Genomic DNA, 18,992 nt, shown 5'->3' on the forward strand with positions numbered 1-18,992 from the left:
CTACAGTTTGGATGTAACCATTATGAAAGCATTCAGAATTTGCTCTAAAGCAGCATTGAAACCCATGCTTTGGGTAGAACTGCTCCTCACATCTGGTTTCTCAGGAGGTTGTGGGGCCTGCCTTTGTGTTGCTGTGCATTATATTGGGTGTATGACATTGTCAGTGGGCATCAAATACTGCACTGCTGCACTTGGACATGCTGAAGCCTTTCCAGCAGCCTGCATTGCAAACAATGCACCTCAGTTTAGAAGTGCTACTAGAGGAAAATGTGATGGAAAATGTCCTTTCTGTGGCTGTTTGTAGTTAACATTCAGAAGCCTGGTGTAATTGTGCTTGGTGGCAGCAGCCTGTGTAAATGCCTTTGGGTGCTTGTCACAAGCCCATTGTCAATGTTTGTCAGCCTTGCAGGATGCCTCATGCTGCTTCAGGGTGAGGGAGGGACAAAGACAGTTTATCTTCCTCATTGCACTGCTCCAGCTGTGCTGTGCCTGCATAACCACATAACCACACCTGGGATTAAAGCTGGTACCTGTGAGAGCAGCTGGCCCAAGGCTGAGCTGTGCTGGGCAGGTGTGCAGGGCTGGAGCCTGTGCTGGAGCCCCAGGTTGTGACACGTGGCTCTTGGCACTGAGGCACCTGTGTGGAGGTGCAGGAGGGCTGCTCTGTGTGCTCTGTCAGATCTGTAATTCTCTCACTGGCCTTGGTAGTCAGGATTGCATAAACTTACTTGCTCTAATTGACATTCCCCTGCAGTAGTGACTCAGACTTCAGCCACATTCAGGTTCTGTAGCTGCCTGGCAGGGATGTCAGCAGGAAAAGCCTGGTTTTGTGAATCTCTGTTGTCTTACCCACTCCAGTAATAGTAGTGCTGAGCTGTAGAGAAGGACACTGGGGAGGTGCTGAGGGTTTGGGCTGTCCTGTGGCTGCTGCCTGTGTTCTGTGCTTCAGCTGAACCTGCTCCTTGCTGCTCTAACGGGCACTGGCTGTGTGCTCTGAGACTGATTCCCACTGCTAAACTTTCTGTTGCTGTTTAACTTGTATTAAAGCTGCTTTTTTTTTTCCTATTTTTTTTTTTTTTAAGTCAGTGCATGATCAGGGATCAGGCTTTTCAAGGGATTGACTGTGGGGGTAGGGAGAAGCAAGGCTGGGTGTCAGTAGGAATTGTAGGAAAAAAGTATTTTCTTTGGACCCTTGGCTCAGTATTTCAGTCTTACCCATTGAAGGTTATTGGCAGTTATTCTAAAAACTATTCAAACATACAAATGCTGAAGGGAAAAAACAAAAGCAAGCAGGAATCCTCTTGAATGCTAAGAAATAGTTACTTGAGAGCTTGATAGCATTATAACTTCCAGTGGCCTCTTTTGAACAGCCAGTCTGGCAATTACTTTATTTATAAAGCTATAAACATACTTTGAACATAAAAGCCAAAAAATACAAACTCAGTGAAGTAAAAAAATTACAACAAATGATGGATAGTCATTGGACAAATGAAGGTACAGCTGCAAAACATTTATCCCTGCTACATACATACAGTGGTTTTACTTGATTTAATGAAGTGGTACTTCCATGACTTCTACATTCAGACTGATTCCAGGAATTCAAATACGTATTTCAAGAAGAGTTAAAACTGCTGTAAAAGAACTAAAAAAAATTTCTTGTTGAGATAAAAACTTCAGGGCAAAGTCTTCCTTTTATTAAAAAAGAGTATTAACACAAAATAGCAACACTTCATATGGCAGTTTGAAAGACACCCTTTTTGGTATGAATAACTTTGTTTTGGCATTGGTTATCAGCCATGGGGCCATGGAACAGAAGTCAGTCATGCTGTTTTGTCTTGGAAAGGAGTGGCCAAACAGTATCTTTTCTGTGTTTTGGAATAGAAATAATGACATTTTCTCAGTTTCCCCAGTATAAACTGGGTGCAGTTTATCACAGGTGGGTGTTGTGAGTTTATCCTGCAGCAGTGGAAGCCCGGGGTGAGCTCTGGCCTGTATGTGTAGAGCAGAGCACACAGTGCTGAGTGTGACTGCTCCAGCTCTGGGGCTCTGGAAATGCTGCTGTGCCACGGGGGCACAGGCAGGGGCTCCTGGAGAGGGGGTGTTCGCTGTCACTGAGGAGCTTTGGCAGGAATCAGTGGGATTTCAGTGGTGAGAGGAGGCTGTAATGCAGGAGAGCCTTTTGCTGGTCCAGGCAGGGACTCCACCCCATGGAGGGGCCAGAGGAGCCTTGAAATAGGCGGGTGGAGGTCCTGGGGGTGCCTCGGCCAGTTTAATACTGATCAGGACTTGCCCTGAAATTTCCTCTGGTGTTATTTAGACACATCTGCCTTTTCTACCTGCCTTTGCTTTGCTGCTAAGTTCCATCTGTCATCCAACCATGCAGTAGCAGTTGGGTGTTGAGTTGCACCAGCCTTACACCCAGGATGGGGCACACCAGGCTGTGGTGGCTGCTCTGTCATCTCTGGTGTTTCCAGGAGGTGACACTTAGAGCACCTTACAGCAGAGGGTCTCAGAGTGACAAATGATGAGCTGAGACACAACCATTTTTAAAGCTGTTTCTTTTGTTTGAAAATCATATGATTAAAGAGATCATATCAGGTCTGGCAAGTCTACTGAGTTCCTCTGTTCAGCACCAGAACATGCTGTTGGCTAAGCTTGCTAAAATAATTTAAAATGAGCAGATTGCATATTGATCTAGTGCTATGTAATTAACCCTCTGAGTGCAGTCAGTACAAAAGTGTACAGTTCGCATTGGATCAGGTAATGCTACTTCTCCAAGGGTTAAAATGATTCAAACTTCAAAATGACTCTTTGCAAACTTGTCAGGTTTGTGCACATAGCTTTCTGTCAGTGCTTCTGAAGTTACATTTAAACAGGAGAGGAACAAAGAAACAGGTTTAAATCTTCAAAACTAAAACCAAAAATAAAAAATCTACACTACTAGAAGCAAAACCATCTAAATAAAGGGACTAAAGCCAAAGCTGCTCTACAGACTAGTTAGGTTTGGCTTTTTTTTTTTTTTTAATTTTTAAATCTTTGAGGCATAAAGTTGGTTAAAAAGTTATGTTTAATCCAATGTAAAAAATTATGGTTTGTGTTTTTGCATTAAGAAAAAATATAAAAATAGTTTGTACATTATAAAGGTCATCTTAAATTTCTTGCAGTTCTACAATAATATTACTACATAATTTGTATTCAGTACTCCAAAACCCATCTATCAAGTAGGAAAAAAATAGTGCCCCCTCTACCTCTGTGTGGTGTCATTTTTCTCTTCAGCAGTCTGGAATAGATTTTTTTCAAACAGGAAAAAAAGTCTGCACTGGACTAGACTGTGGTCTGTGAGAAGACTGTAAACCTGAAGCAAATCCAGAACTTGGAATTATTTGGGATTTATATCAGTTCATGGAGATCATAATCCATCCACAGTGTTTTTTGTTTATCAAACTCAAAATATAAATACAGTACCAGAAACTGATAAACATTTTAAAGCTGAAGAGAATACATGAACATTTGGCATCATCATTGGGGTGGAGGGAGAATCTTTTAGAAAAAGCTAGAATAAGGTTTTTTAAAAAGTTCTACACTGAATCATGACAAAGAGGGTTCTTATGTCACCGAGGGTATGTACAGACAGATGCCTACAGAGCAGGGCAGTGAGTGCTGCTGTGCTGCCAGGAGAGCTCACACCTCCCCCTGAGGGACCTGCTGGGCCAGTGTGGGTCTGTGCCCTGGGCCAGTGGGGCTGCTGGCTCCCACATGCCCTGCCCTGCTCACTGCTGTGCAGCTGCAGAGCTCGATCAGAGCCTACAAAAGCAACAGACTGATTTGTGAGGCTGTGGCCAGTCTGTCTGGTGGGATTTCTGACCATCCCTCTGACATCTGCAGAGGACAGATGCTGCACCTGCCCAGTGTCCTGAGCAACCAGCAGCCCTTCCAGCAGCCAGTCCATGCTCCTTTGCCTGGCTGGTGCTCCCTTTTCCTCTGCCTTGCTGTACAACCATGGAATGGGACCTGTTACCTGCAAACATCTTCCTGTTCTCAAACAAGAAGTTCAAAAAATTCACCTCATTGCTTTAAATATTTAATTTCTGTTTCACCCTGTCAGATCAGAACACTGGTATCGCTTAGTTTCCTTTTCAGACATCTGGGCTTTTAAAAAAATTCTCCTATTCCAGCTTTTCCAGCTCCTTGGTGTAAGGGCTATGGGAGATCTGTGAGTGACTACACTTTGAAGCAGCTCGGAGGGCAGGGAGTGGAAGCCCGGGTTAGACTGACAGCACCTACCACCTACAGCAGCAAGCTGGGGATGTGGCTCTGCTCTCTGCCACGCTTGGAGATAATACAGTAAAAAAGAAACCAAAACAAACCCCCAAACAAAAAAAAAGCATCACAGGGCAGGGACAAAAGGCTTGTTTACTCATCAGCACTTTAACTTTTGGCAAGTACTTATTTTTTACCTTTTTTTTTTTTTAATTGCTTTTCTATCTTTATCATCCCTCCCCTCCAAAATAACCCCAACCAAATGAGTTTTCCATCATCCTTAAGTCATCCTGTGGCCAAACTTTGCATGTTTTACAGTGAGATGGGGATTTGGCTGTGCCTCTGGTCCTCGTCCGGGGGCAGGCAGGGACTATGTCCCCGAGGAGGCGCGGCTGTAGGCGGGGGGCGCCGAGGAGCGCCGGGCGCCGGGTCTGGAGGGGCCGGAGGCGGGCGGGAGGTGCGCGGACACGGGGCAGGGGTCGGGCTGGTCGCGGTGCGCGGGGTCGGCGGGGGCTGCGAGCTGCTCGGACGGGAAGGCGGAGGGGATGCATCGGAGTGCGTCCGGTGGGGATGGAGGGGAGTCTATAGCACTTCCATCGGAAGAAACTGGGCTGGCACAGCGTCCTTCTCCTTGTAGGTACCGAATGCACTTCTTTTTCCTCCTGGAACAGCAGAGAGAGGTCTGTGTGAGTAACGGGAGGGTCCCGGCAGCCCCGCCGCCCCCTGCTCCGCGCGGGGCCGGGGCGGCGCTGCAGCGCTGCGGGGACACCGCCAGGCGGCGCCAGCGGGCCGGGAGCGGCGCCCGCGGGGAGGGGCTCGGCCGCCAAGGGAGAGGAGGAGGAGGAGGAAGGTATGAATTGAAACAGGAATAGACAACAAAATGTCGTGATAAAAATGAAAACACACAAAAAAAAGAAAAAAAAAGGAAGAAAAAAAAGAAAAAATCCCTCCTGGAAGAAACACTCAGGTTCCCCACATGTTTGTATGTTATCATTTGAGGGTATCAAAAATACAAGTCACACATCATTCTTGCTGTAGCTGGGTTTGGCCATGATTCCTTCACATCCTGTGGCAATTCTGTTCAGTATTTATCCTGAGTTCCAGGTGTCACCTTGTACATCCAGACTGTTTTAACTACCCCTGGTTGTCCAGATTCAGTTCCTCACACTATCTTGTCTTCACTGTTTGTTGAGCTGGTTTTCCTTCTCTCCATGTGACAAATCCCTCATGTCATCTGCCTTGGGTCCTTGAGCACCTCAGAATAGATCCTCAAACAAAAGAGCTCTCAAGATGTCACCTTAACAGTACCGAAGGGACAATTCCTCTGCTGGAGCCTTTACAGCTAGAACAGGTGAAAGAACATCTCCCAGCCAGCTCCTGCCTCACTGTCTCAGCTGAGGAAAATGGATCCAATGGAGAACTTGCTAATGTGGGCACACAGCTGTCTTTGATCTGCCTAATGAAAAACCAGACTGTGAGGATGAGCATTAACTAGTCCAGTATCAAACATGACTTGCATTGGAAGTGAACAAGAGCAGTGCTGTTACTGCTGTCAGTGCCATGTTAGCCCTGCTGACCCAATTAATGCAATAGGGAACACGAATTATTTAACTCCAGGGTATTTTCCATGGGCAGTAATTCCCCAGAGACAAGCTGAGGATGAGCTGTGTTTCCCAGAGACATCTTGGGAGCAGCTGCAGGATAGAGTTTCAGTGTTTAAGATTACAGGAATGTGTCCATTGATTCATTGGATTTAAAGTTACAGGGGGAAAAAAACGTGATACTACAGACTGCTGATAATGGCCCAGTCCATGGGTTATGCTGAGGTGGGTGTTACAGAGGTGGGTGTTATCCCTCTCTCTTCAGGGGAACTTATCCTTCTCACTTTGGAAACTACAGCACCCTGGAGTGTTTGTCCAGGCTGTGGGGGAGGAGTGTGAACAGGAACACCCAGTCTTAGCCAGTTAACCTCTCCCATGGAGGGGAGATCCTCCTGGGGAGGTTGTTGTGCACAGGTGAGCAGGGCCCGTTGGGCGGGAGCCCCGAGTGGCAGCAGCACAGTTAGTACAGAATTGCAGAGCAGCTCTGGCTGGCCAGGGCTGGGTTACAGGGGCACACAGAAGAGCATGCCAAGGTGCCCAGGCACTCCAGCAGGCTGTGTTAATCAGGAAGCCGTGCAGAGGAGAAGCTGAGCTCAGAGCTGGAATGGAGGCAGAGGGAAGGGGGAAGGAGTGTCCGTGGCAGAGTGGGGCACTCAGCCTGGCAGCACAGCTGCAGGGGGCACAGGGCACTCCAGCAGCCCCCTCTGGCATTCACGTGTTAATGAGACACTAAGGGAGCTCTGCCCGGATTCTTAATCGACTAAAAATGGTGCTTGATGACACATCCCAGGGAAGTGCAAAAAGGGAGCTCTGCTGTTGTGGCACGCTGAGGTGCAGGAGGGGACAGCCACAGGGACTGGAGCTTGGGGTGCAGCAAGGTATGGGGCAACTAAATGATTTTAGTCACTTCAAGATGAAGTGAACACATCAACCAGTACTTTACTTCCACCTTTTTCCTCATGCATTGGTGCAAAACTGCAAATTGCAGATGTCTAAGCTGGAGTCTCTCTCTGCTCTGGCACCTAGATCCAGGAGCTCCCAGGAGCTGTCTTTGCCTGCCTGCTTTTGCAGCCCCTCTGAGCCCAGCAGCACTTGGTTGATGTGAACTTTACTATTTCTTGACCAGATCCATCTCTGGGAGCCCGAGGAGCACAGCACTGCTCTGTTTTGCTGCTTGAGGCTGTCCCACCCACCCACGGCATGTACTGCAAAATTTAAGGCTCAGGAAGAGATGGATCTGGAAATACATGGTTAACCTAGTATAAATAGGAAAAAACCCCATTAAACCCTCACTTGCTGGCCCTAGGGTGCCACTAATGCAACTGGAAAGCACTAATGCAGGAAAAAAAGCCTCATGTAAGGGTCACAGAGGTCTCCATCCTGGAAATAAATTTTAAGACCAGGGAAGTCTATCAGCTGAGGAATATGTACGGCACTAAACCAACACTGCCCCTGGAGGGATAAAAACCCCAGAGTACAGCCTGTCCCTGCAGCTCAGAAAACTGAGGATGCCCAGAGCACAGCTCATCCCTGCCGGGACAGAGTAGCCTCTGCTGGTGCTGGGATGGCTGCAGGACACCTGGAGGGCTGCAGGGGGACACCTGGAGCTGAACCCCTGTCCCAGGAACACCCAGCAGCGAGGAGGAGATGCCATACACACCTGCACGGGCCGCACCAGTCCGTTTGTTGGTTGAGGCCAAAGCGAGCTCTGCATTTCTTAGGAGAGGCAGGATCTGAACACAGAAGCATGCGCGGCGAGAATGGGCAAGGCAGAGGCACAAAGAGGAGGAGGAGCACGAGGAAGAAAAGAGGCAACATCATTTTAGCCACTGTGACACATGACTAACACACTACAATCCCATTATTTTCTGCTACAGAATGGCGCTGGCACCACCTGGAAGAAAGTGATCGTTAGGTAAATATCAGTGATCACTGCTGGCAGCTGGAGGTGGTTTGGGAAACAGCTTTGAGAAGCGTGGGCAATTACGGGGAAATTCACAGCTCTTCCAATTTCTTAAGTCTGGAAAAGCTGCCAAATCCCGAGGCAATGCCTGGCTCCTGTATCTGCATCCTTGCCGGCTCCCTGCCCTTCCAGCAGACACCACCGGGCTGCGCACCGAGAGAAGAGGAGGAAACGTTGCAGAAGCAGGCTGAAAGCAGAGTTAGCACCACGGACACCTGGCCCAGCTATTCCACTCTGCCCCCATCACACCCCTTCCAGTTTTAATGGAAAACCTGCTCTCCACGGCCTGCCCTAAAACGCTGCTGTTGTGCTGTATAATTACAGGACTCATTAGGGTGAAGCCCTGTTTGCTTTCAGGCACATCGTGTTTTTCTCTGGTGTTATGAATGAGATGAACAGCACATTTCTGTGCTGGATTCAGCCTCTCTCTTTAACCACCATCAATGAAAGTCTCCTTGTGTACAACCAGTAGTTGGTTTTCCATCTGTAACAGGTGAAATTATAATTTTTGTATCACAAAGACAAGACATATCTATGGATATATAAAAATATACAATGCACTCTACATAAAGGCCTAAAACCTGGTATTCTTCTTATCAAACTCGGCACTGAATGAGATCAACAGTGTTAATTAAACTGAAGGTATTACTGGGACACATCTCTTGATAGTGACTCCCTTTTAAACTAATATTTATTGGTACAGATAATATTTATTCCTGCTATGGCAGAAATACTTTAGCAATCAGCATATGAATAGCCTTGGATGATGGGAATGGGCCTGTGACCAGCTGAAATCTGTCAATAGGGCCTTTTCCAATGGCAGGGTGGTACAGGGAGGTGGGGTTTAGTATGACTTTGCTTCAACTCTACATTACTTTGAAATGACAACCAAAGTTGGAGTAGTCCCATGAATGATCTTCAGTCCTGCCACTACATTTCATCCCACACACAATATGGATGTATTTGAAAGGAGTTTTCTTTAGTTAATATCATCTGTAGCTCTGATGGGGACATTCACCTTGGATGTTTTCAATAAAGTTTAGTGATAGTTTATATGAAATTATTATGCATTTGCCAAAATCCAGTCTTTTCAGTTTTCACATGCTACCCATGTTCTTAATCAAACATGTCTATTAAAAACTCACAGAAATGTTAATTTAGCATGGCTTAAAAAAATAATGAGTGTGTACTTCTCTAGTTAAGCTCCAGAGAATAAAAGAAAACATGGTAAAACACAACAACTGCTTTGGATTCTCCCATCTGAGCAGGAACAGCTGCCAGGCTGCAGGCACTTACCTGAGCTGGAATCTTGCTGCTTTTCCCGTGTTCGTCTCTTCTTCTTCCCCTAGGAAATCAAAGGAAAGGCTGTTACCTGTGCTCCAGAAAACCAAGGGTGCTGTGCAGGGTTTTTGGGCTGGACTGGGTGCTGGGGATGGTTGCTGCCTCCCAGGTAAGAGCCATGGTGCTGCTGGTTCAGCCCATTCCAGGAGCAGATGAGCTGGAAAAGGCTGCAAAGGGACTACTGAGGTTTATCCATGAGGGTGTCCCTTCCTTTTCCCTCATTCCATTCCAACATTCCTAAGAAGAAACTCAGGAGGAACTCTCAAAGTGAAACCCAAACCCAAAGTGTTTTTGGGCACTTGCTATGGCTTCTGCACAGCACAAATTCCTTCTGGGCTTGTGCCTTTTCTCAGGGATTAACCTTCATTTCCAATACCCCCAGATCCAGCATCACGGGCAGTTTGGCTCAGCACTTTGAGTGAGATCAACAGAATTAAATGAGATTTACTGCATGCAATGGAGAGAGTATGATCAATGGCTGATGCTCCTGTCATATTCTTATTCCTGTTCCTTTTGTTTCTAAAAAGCACTTGTCCATTTTAGAACCTTCCCTATTTCCAAAACATGCTTTAATGTGGTGCCTTATACCCAAACTGAAACTACAGCACCCTGGTTCTTGATATTCCCTGGTTCCAAATGGGAAATAAAGTTTTAGGAAATCCTCAGAAATTTATTTTTAAATAATACTAATCTATTTCAGTACTTTTGTAGTTCTGGACCCATCCTTCATTCTTTTTTCAGTAATAAAAAAGTCCTATTTTATCCCCAAACTGCCTCTCTGATTCACAAGATGCAGCACCTCCCCTTGCCCCTAGAGAGCTGATTAATGAGGGCACAGCAGCACGGAAGCAAATCTGGCTGTGTGGCACAGGCAGCTCCCAGGGCTGCCTTTGACCTGTGACTTTTTAAATGACTTCTTGTGGTTTGAGTGAAGGTGGAAAGCTCTGAGCTGTGGTGAGCTTCTCCTTCAGAGGGGGAGCAGCTGTATTTCCTGCCTGATTTCTGCATCACGTGCTGCACCAGTGACCTACATTCCTCCTCCTCCTCATCCCTGCTCAACTTCAGAGAGGGAAGCATCTCTTCCAACAAGCACAACACCCAAACCAGCTGGTTCACAGTGCTGGGAGCACCAATGTGCACTTTTGGAGTCCACCATCTATCTTCTGGAGAAAGGAACCAGCCCTGGTTCCCCAAGGAACCAGATGAAGATGATACAGGACTGGGATTTCCATGGAGGATGTGCTTGGCCTTGGAGGAAGATGGTGCCATGCTCTCAACAATGCTGATGCTCTCCAGATGTGTGTCCATCAAAATGTGGGCTGGGGGATTCCCATCACCTCTGCCCTCTGTTTCTGGGGGGAGTTTGGGGTGGTTTGGGTCTGTTTTCAGGTGTTTTCTTGACCTTGGTGGAGTTCTGTTATTCTGGAAGGAGGGCTGGAGTGAGTGTGGGAAGGACGGGCACTCACTGTGCAGTTCCCAGGGGTAAGAAAGTGTCTGAGGGAAATGATGGAGATGTGTGGATGGACAGACATCTGAAGATTTATGTGTGCTTTGCTTCAGTTCACTGATGAGCTTGTTAGGCATGTAATATCAAAACAGCTGTGAAAGTCACAAGAAAAGGTCCCCTACAAAAAGAGCCACTATTTTAAATCACAGAATCATAGAATTATTTGGGTTGAAAGGGCCCTCAAAGACAACCTGCTTCAACCCCCTGACATGAGCAGGGAGACTTTCCACTACCCCAGGTTGCTCCAATTCCTGTCCAGCTTGAACACTTCCAGGGATGGGGCAGCCACAGCTTCTCTAGGCAACCTGTGCCAGGGCCTCACCACACTCACAGATACATCAGCTGCTGTCCAAGATGCACAGAGCTGTTTGCCTCCAAAAAACTACATTTCCAAAGATACATCCACAGCACTTAAAACCTTCTCTTCCTTTCTATTTGTATTTGCTTGGACAATAGGAAAATAAATGCTTATGGTTGCTGGGGGCTGCATCATTCATCCTTTAGACAGGCAATAAGGTGTTCAAAATACTCCTGAAATGTGAATTTCTATGGCTCTTATGCTGCCAGGAATGACATTTCCAGGAAGGGGGCACTCAGGGGGCACTCACATAGTTGTCTCTGGCAGACCAGCCGGGGTAGAGCTGCATGTGGAGCTGCCGTTCCTTGCGAGCCAGTTCGTAGTACTTGGCCTGTTCCTCCCGGGACAGCGCGTGCCACTGCAGGGACAAATAGCACTGAAACATGGCCCTGCTGTCCCCTGCCAGCCCAGTTCCTCTGTCCCCTGCCAGCCCTGCCCCGCTGTCCCCTGCCAGCCCAGTTCCTCTGCCCCCTGCCAGCCCAGCCCTGCTGCCCCCTGCCAGCTCGGCCCTGCTGTCCCCTGCCAGCCCTGCCCACCACTACCACCCCACCTCAGGGCATACCCAGCCCCTGTGTCTGTGGAATAAGAGCAGATGCTTGTTATGTACTTAACAGCAGCTGTAAGGGACAGGGATGTGGCACCAGGTGATGACAGTGGCCCCGTGAGCTCTTACCCTCCTGCCCAAGATCTGGTTGATGGCAGCACTCTCTTTCAGGGTGCACTCGGCGATGACTTTCGCCCGCATTTCTTTCATATACAACATGAAAGCATTCAGGGGCTTCTTAATAGTGGGCTTCTTGGCTTCCTTCTCTCTCTTTGGTTCTGGCTGAGGTTTCCTTGGTGGGACAAAAGAGGGGGTTTCAGCATCAGAGCCAGCAGAAGACTCGACCCCAAACAACCCAACAGCATGAGCAGGTGTGGGGGGGGGCTGAGATTTGCTCCTCAGATGCACAGCTCAGTGTCCATCCATCCTCCCCCTGTGTGAGAACTGAGAGTGACAGATGGAATGGGTGCTGAGGAGCTGCTGCTGCTGAGCCAGCACTTCCTACTCACATGTTTCTGTCGTAGTGCTCCATCTCTTGCTTGCCGGAGTGGGGCACGATGGCGGGGTGCGGGATGCCGGTGGTGTGCATGCCAGAGCCCAGCATCAGAGGGTGAGTGAACCTGCAACAGAGAGCAGGTGAGCTGTGCCAGGGGGCTGCAACAGAGAGGGGGTGAGCTGTGCCAGGAGGGCTGTGCCGGGCTGAGACATGGCAGGGGCCGGGCAGCCAGGGCATCCCTCGGGGTGCTGGGCAGCCAGGGCACCCCTTGGAGCATCAGGTAGCCAGGGCATCCCTCAGAGTGCCAGGGCATCCCTGGGAGTGCCAGGAGCCAGGGCATCCCTCAGAGTGCCAGGGCATCCCTCAGGCAGCCACATTGTCCCTCGGAGCGCGCTCTGACGTGGCGAAGCAGACGGAAAGCGAGAACATGGAAAGCACACAGTGCTGCCAGGCTGGAGGGGGGCAGGCACTGCCCACCACCCCTGGGTCACCCTTCTGGCATGGCTGGTCAAGCTGTGGGCACATGGATGGAAAGGATCCAGTGCCACAGCGAGGGAAGCCGCCTGCAGCAGGAGCCAGCCTGGCCGAGATCAAGGGTGCTTTCACCCAGCAGTTTCAGCCGCTCAGGTCCCTATTGTTGCACTATCTCATTAGCACTGCAGAAAGGAACAACAAACTCCTTTGGGAGTTTGGGTTTGGATGGGAGAGATTAGGACCACCCCACACCTTTCTTTTAACAGAAATAGATTAAGTCTGAACATGAACCCAACTGCAACTCTAGGAGGTGCACCTTGCCTGAGCAATGCTCTCCACAACATGGGCTGAGATCATGAGAGGTCTCATTAGCTCTCAGGCTTCATTAGCTCTCTCCCAAGTTCTGGAGGATAAAGCCAGCAAAGTCAGCTTTGCCAAGCTTGCCACTTTATGACTGCAGCTTGAGATGGCAGAATTGCCCATGGGAGATGAACTGTTCATTAGATATGCTGGCACGAAAAGAAAAGCTATTTAATTTAATCCACCAGCACAGTCTGATCCTTATCTGGCCAGGTGTACTTTTCTCGGCTGCAGCAGCAGTGCTGCAAAATCCACCCCAAAATCCTGCAGGCAGGAGCTCAGGGAGGCTGCTGGGGCTCCCCACGGAACCGTTAGCTCCTCTTGCCTTCACTTCTGAAGCTGTGCATGGGTCATACCTCATGAGAAAGGAGGGCTGGCACACTCCCTCCCCTCTTCTGCAAGGCTAAGGGTTGCATGGATCAAGTGTTGTATGGATTGAGGGTTACATGGATCCAGGTTTCTGTGTGGCTAAGGGCTCGCCTGAGCAAGGGTTTGCATGGTTTTCCTGTGGGAAATCTCCACTAACAGCCCTTCAGGACAACATGAAGCAGAAGCAGAAGCTGGTGTAAACAGAAACTGGCCCTGGTGAACCTATGGGACCAGGAGGGCTTTGCCCAGCAGCACGCCTGGAAGAGCTGGGCTCAGTGATTCCCATCCACAGGGGATGCATTTTGCTCACCCAAAGGCAGAAGCTGTGTTTGTATCTCACAGAAATGACTTGTTCTGATGGGAGGGCAGCAAATCACTGCCCCCTCCTGTCCTGCTTTTAAAGCTAAGACCAAGTAAACCAGATCCATCTCTGCAGAGCAAAGCGCTGGTGGCAGCAGGGACACATTCAGGGTTAGTGACACGGAGCAATGTCCTGAGCAATGGATTCCACCCCATTTCCCAGTGCTGAGCTGAAGGCTGGAGTTTTTGTCTCTCTTTAGAGCTCTGCTATGTAAAACCCAACCATTGTGCATCCTTCATCCTCAATACTCCCCTGAGCACCCCTTGGACCAGACACTGCCTAAAAGCGCCTTCTGTCCCTGTGGCTGCCCTGGGAGGGAGTGTGGCTGTCCCTGGGTGGCTGTGGTCTGCTGCAAGCTCCTGCTGCACAAACTGCAAGCTGCACGACCAGCTGAGCTGCCCTGTCTGCCACAGCTGATACTCACCTGGAGAAAGAAGCCCCAGCAGAAAGCGCTGACGAGTACGGCTGCCTAAATCCACATGACGGGAGCGGATAGACAGACTGGCTCTGCCTGGGATCAGGAAGAAAGAGTCTATAAAGCATCCACAGCCACGGGGTGTTTCCTACAGATACCCTTTGCTAACGGGTTCAGAGCACTGATGCTCCTGGCTGGGTGGATGGACACTCAGTGTCCCTTAGCCTTGAGGGTCAGTGTGGGCTTTGGGTGTTATTTTGAGAGAACCTGGGACTTCCTACAAAGGTGGGATCCAGTTCTGAACCCCTCTGCCCCTGACTAATGCTGCAGCTCTGAGTTTACCTGGTAACAATGCAAAGTGCAGAGGCATGCTGAAAAATCGGGAGATGTTGCTATTGTGCAGGAGAAGTTGCTCAAAAGAGCACAGTGTGACCAAAAAAAAAAAATAATTAAAGCCTGCTCAGATTCTTTGTGTGGTGCACAAGAAGCTGCACCAGGAGGATAAATATATGGAAAACTTCTTTACTGTGCAGTGACCAAGCACTGGCTATCCAGAAAGGGTGTGGAGCCTCCCTCACTGGAGATAACCCAGGATTGTCTGAATGCAATCCTGTGCCATGTGCTCTGGAACAACTCTGCTTGAGCAGGGAGGTTGGACCAGGTCACCCACTGTGGTCACTTCCAACTTCATCTACTCTGTGATGCTGTGATGCCCCAAGCACAGGAGACTCCTGGAGCCTGGAGAGAAGGTAGCTACCCTGCCTTTGTGCTTCAGGAATGCTCTGATTTCCTCAGCACACCCTTTTAAGGACACCCATCAGTTTTAAAGAAGCCAAAATCTCAGTCCTGCATTCTTTTTGAAAGCTGTTTCATACTGGGGACCAGACATGTATCAGACCTGCAGCTGGAAATTATTTTTGAGATAGTAAAATAACTATGCAGGAAGTTCCTTGTTGTTCCCAGCAAGGGAACCCCCACATTTTCATATGGAATAGCTCAAAAATAACTTGGATTGTTCTGCAAACCTGCCAAAAGATGCTTCTAGCCTGAAACTGCACATGGAGATCATAGAATTACAGAATGGTTTAGGTTGGAAGGGACCTTAAAGCTCATTCCAACCCACCCTGCCATAAGCAGGGACATCTCCCACTAGACCAGGCTGCTCCAAGCCCCATCCCACCTAGCCTTGAACACTTCCAGGGATGGGCACAATGGGGTGCTCACAACTGTGCTGGTACTTGTGCTTCTCTGGCCAGGCTGCACAGAGCTGTACCCAAACCCAGAACCACTTATTTTCAGCTCTAATGATGAAAAAAATCCACAAAAAGTCCATTATCATTAAGTGTGGTGAACTTGAAGGACCCAAGCTCCTGGATGCCTGGGATTTTTCAGGGCTAAAGAGAAGTTTCTGCCCTGAAGAGGAATAATGACAGCGGGGCAGCATCAGACCCCTGAGCTGTGCTGGGCAGGAAGGAGGCTCCTGCTCCTGCTGCTGTCTGAAATCCTCCTGGCTGGACTGAAATCTGTGGGATGTGTCTGCAGGAAAGGCAGCCAGGGCTGTTTACACCCTGGCAGGCAGGAGCCCTCTCCGACCCCTCAGATGTCGGGGGTATAAACACACCAACAAACAGCCGCTCACCGGGAAACCCAAACAGCCTTTGAAGGTGGAGGCGGCTGCCCCAGGGCCGAGAAAACACTTGGAGCTCATCCAGGAGAGACCTGGGTTACTCCAGGGGCCGGGGTATTGGGATGGGAATGGAGTCAGGCACTCGCAGCTTCATCCAAAGTCCCTCTGACATGAAAATTAAAGCAACTGCAAAATCAGTCCCTGATGGTTGGGAGTGCACAACTGCAGCCCATACCATGGAATTACTGGTCTGGGTTGGAAGGGATCTTAAAGCTCATCCCATTCCAAGCTCCTGACAAGGGCAGGGACACCTTTCACTAGATCCAGCTGCTCTAAGCCCTGTCCAACCTGACCATGAACACCTTCAGGGATGGGGTAGCTGCAATGTCTCTGGGCAAAAACCTTCCCAACATCTGATCTAACTTTCCTCTTTTATTTCAAAACTGTTCTCCCTTGTCCTATCTGCCCATATAAAAAGTGCCTCTCCCTCTTTTTTTAAGCTACTTTTAGGTAAGGGAAGGAGCTCTGAGGCCTCCCTGGAAATTTCTCCAGGCTGAACAACCCCAGCTCTCTCAGCCTGTTTGCAGAGGATCAGCTGGTGAAGGGAGTGTGGCTCAGGAAAGGGCTGTGGGATGCTGGAGGAGAGGCTGCCCTGGCACCACTGAGCTCGGCCCTGGGCACAGGTGAGTGACACGATTTGCAGGTTCCTGGCTGATGTTTACTGCCAGGCTCCCATAAGCAAAACTCACTTGACTGGACTCTTGGAAGCTTTTATCTGACTGTCATCCCAGCTTAATTACAGAGAGAGTGATTGCAGCTCCTCCTCCTGAAGCGCTCGGTGAGAACAAAACCAGTTTGTGCCCAGCTCCTGCCTGCCAGCTTGTGGAGGAAAAGTTGCTTCCCATGTGTGGCTGCCCTGGCCTGGCAGCTCCCTAGTGGCACCAGCACAACCACAGAATCCTGGAATGGTTTGGGTTGGGAGGAACCTTAAAGATCATCCAGCTCCAATGCCCTGTCATGGACAGGGACACCTTCCTCTAGCCCAGGTTGCTCAAGATCCCATCCAGCCTGGTCTGAACACTTCCAGGGATGGGGCAGCTACAGCTTCTCTGGGGTGCATCCCTGGCATGACCATCCCCAGCACACCCATCCCTGGCACACAGCCCATGGATGCTGCCATGAGCATGCCAGGCTTCAGTGCTCCTGCACCCACCCACGGCAGTGCTGAGTCTCAGCTGAGCACTGGGCACTCCACAGGTAGGGCTGGGGCTCTTCCACACATTCCAGGCAAGGAAAAGAACGAGCGAAACTCTGTTAGACACACATGCCTCAAGGTGCTGCTCTCTGCATGTCAGGCCCGTTGCTGCTTTACCATATCTGCCCTATTAATGAAGCCATTAATGAATGAAGCCATCTGATGAGGCTGCAGGAGGATGCCAAACCCCACAGATGCTGGAGCAGCTCTCAGCCATGAAAGCTCTCTCTACCCCCAATTGCCCCACAAAATCTCCATAAAAAACCAGACACCAGACTGCTCTCCCTTCATGAGCCCAGGGCTGTCTGAACAGCACCATCCTAACCCAGAATGGACCTTCCATTTGACAAACAGGCTCCTTTCCATTCACTCCCACTGTTTCTATCATGTTACACCAGATTCACCCTAGTCCTTGTTTTTCCTGAGGATGAATCACATCATATGAGAAGTTAAATCATCACCCAAGAGTAGCAGATTTAGCACAGAAGGCAAAATGTAATCTCTTTGAAGCCAGACTCTGTAGCAAAGGCCTCATTCTCTGTTTCCTTGTGGTTAAATATCTGGAACATGAAATTCATAAACAAAACAAAGCAAAAGCTAACATTTTACTTTGTGCTTTAAGAAGCTTCCCCTTTCCCACTCTGCAATAGGTTCTTGTACCTGAAGCTCTCTGCTGGGCTTTGCCAGAGTTTTATCCACTGGCACTGGGGGAATCTGGCCACTGTCCCTGCACCCTCTCCTCATCCCAGCAACCCTGAATTGCCACCTGCAGCCACCAGTCTCCCTGCCAGCCTCTGCCATGTCCCTACATCATCATCAGGGATTAAATGTTAACCTGAGGAGTGATGATGCCCACATGGCAGCACCTGCCAGACCCGCTCTCTCAGTGTGCTCATGGTCATGGGGACAAAAGCCACTGGCAATGACCACAGAGAACACACTGGTGTATTTTTAACTTGTGTCCCCAGGGCAGGTTTATGAGCAGGCTGTGCTTTGCAGGATGCTCTGCAGGGCTGGCCCGTGCAGGGGGTACATTTTGGGAGTGCTCCAGCTCATGGTGTCTCCTTTCCCATGTCTGCTAGGGCAGTGGTTACCAGCTGGCCAGGCTGTGGGTTACCAGGGTTGCTTCCTGGCAGGTCTCTGCCATGATGTGCTTTTTCCCAGTGTGTCAGAACCCAAGAAACACCAGGGCCTGGCAGATGGAGCATCCCACGGGATTGCTCCGTACTGGTGGTGTGCTCAGGGAAAGCACTGTTTGTGCAGAAAAGTCCAGTGAGGGAGAAAATTACCTCCTACTCAAAAAACAGACTTCTGCTGTGATCAGGAGGGGTGGGTAGGAAGCTCTCTCTGGGTTCCCTAATCCACACAGACAGATGTAAAGCAGGAGGCAGTTTTGGACTGGGCAGCTTGTAACCCCTCTCCAGGGATGCCTCAGCCAGGATGAAACCTTCAGCCTCTCCACAGGTCTGCTCCCACCTCCAGGACAGACAGGGCTGGATTCTCCTCCCTCTTCACACAGCACACAGGAGGGCAGAAGCTGGGGGAGGCCCCGTGGAGGTCACAGGGAGCAGCAGCAGAGGTGGGCTGGCTCAGCGAGCTGTCCCTCACTCACCATCCCATCGACGGCGTGATCTGCCCCACTCCTCCGGGGGGCAGGGGGTAGAAACCAGGGATGTCTGAGGTCTGCGAAGGACGGTGCACTCCTGCAAGAAGGAGAAGGAGAGGAGTTGAACGTGGCACTGCACTCCCTGGGTGACCCAGCTCGCTCCTAGCCCCCTGGCTGCCCCATCTCTGGGCACTTGTGGACGGCCACATGAAATAACCATCTGCAGGGTGGTGTTCCCTCTGTGGGGATGTGGTGGGTCACCCACAATGCTGCAAAATCACAGACATAAGGGGGGTGGCGGAGACATCTTGCTCTTGCACAAGCATCACATCTGCTCCATGCCACCCTGAGGCCAAGGAGCTTTGGTAAGGATTTGGCTGACTCCAGGCATCCCTCTGCCTTTCCCAGAGAGCCCACTCAGGTGCTCAGTGGATGGTCAAAGCCATTCCTGTGCT

At 49.7% G+C, this 18,992-nt stretch overlaps 1 protein-coding gene across 6 annotated transcripts in view; it reads right to left on the reverse strand.

The window, feature by feature from the left end:
* Nucleotides 1-1,357: 1,357 nt before the first annotated feature.
* The window catches only part of TCF7 (transcription factor 7), a 70,733-nt gene continuing 53,098 nt past the window's right edge, over nucleotides 1,358-18,992 (reverse strand). For 2 of the 6 annotated variants that reach the window (XM_064725004.1, XM_064725005.1), the window contains exons 5-12: nucleotides 18,544-18,634; nucleotides 14,059-14,145; nucleotides 12,084-12,194; nucleotides 11,704-11,866; nucleotides 11,281-11,388; nucleotides 9,121-9,169; nucleotides 7,522-7,594; nucleotides 1,358-4,922 (exon numbers count right to left, since the gene is read on the reverse strand). In XM_064725004.1, the coding sequence (XP_064581074.1) occupies nucleotides 4,631-4,922; nucleotides 7,522-7,594; nucleotides 9,121-9,169; nucleotides 11,281-11,388; nucleotides 11,704-11,866; nucleotides 12,084-12,194; nucleotides 14,059-14,145; nucleotides 18,544-18,634 (974 nt within the window). In that variant the 3' untranslated portion in view covers nucleotides 1,358-4,630. The remainder of the gene's footprint in view (nucleotides 4,923-7,521; nucleotides 7,595-9,120; nucleotides 9,170-11,280; nucleotides 11,389-11,703; nucleotides 11,867-12,083; nucleotides 12,195-14,058; nucleotides 14,146-18,543; nucleotides 18,635-18,992) is intronic. The other 4 variants (XM_064725007.1, XM_064725006.1, XM_064725008.1 and 1 more) reach the window with 3 other exon arrangements.

This window comes from Zonotrichia leucophrys, chromosome 13, assembly GCF_028769735.1.
Source record: "Zonotrichia leucophrys gambelii isolate GWCS_2022_RI chromosome 13, RI_Zleu_2.0, whole genome shotgun sequence".
NCBI classification, from domain to species: Eukaryota; Metazoa; Chordata; class Aves; order Passeriformes; family Passerellidae; genus Zonotrichia; species Zonotrichia leucophrys.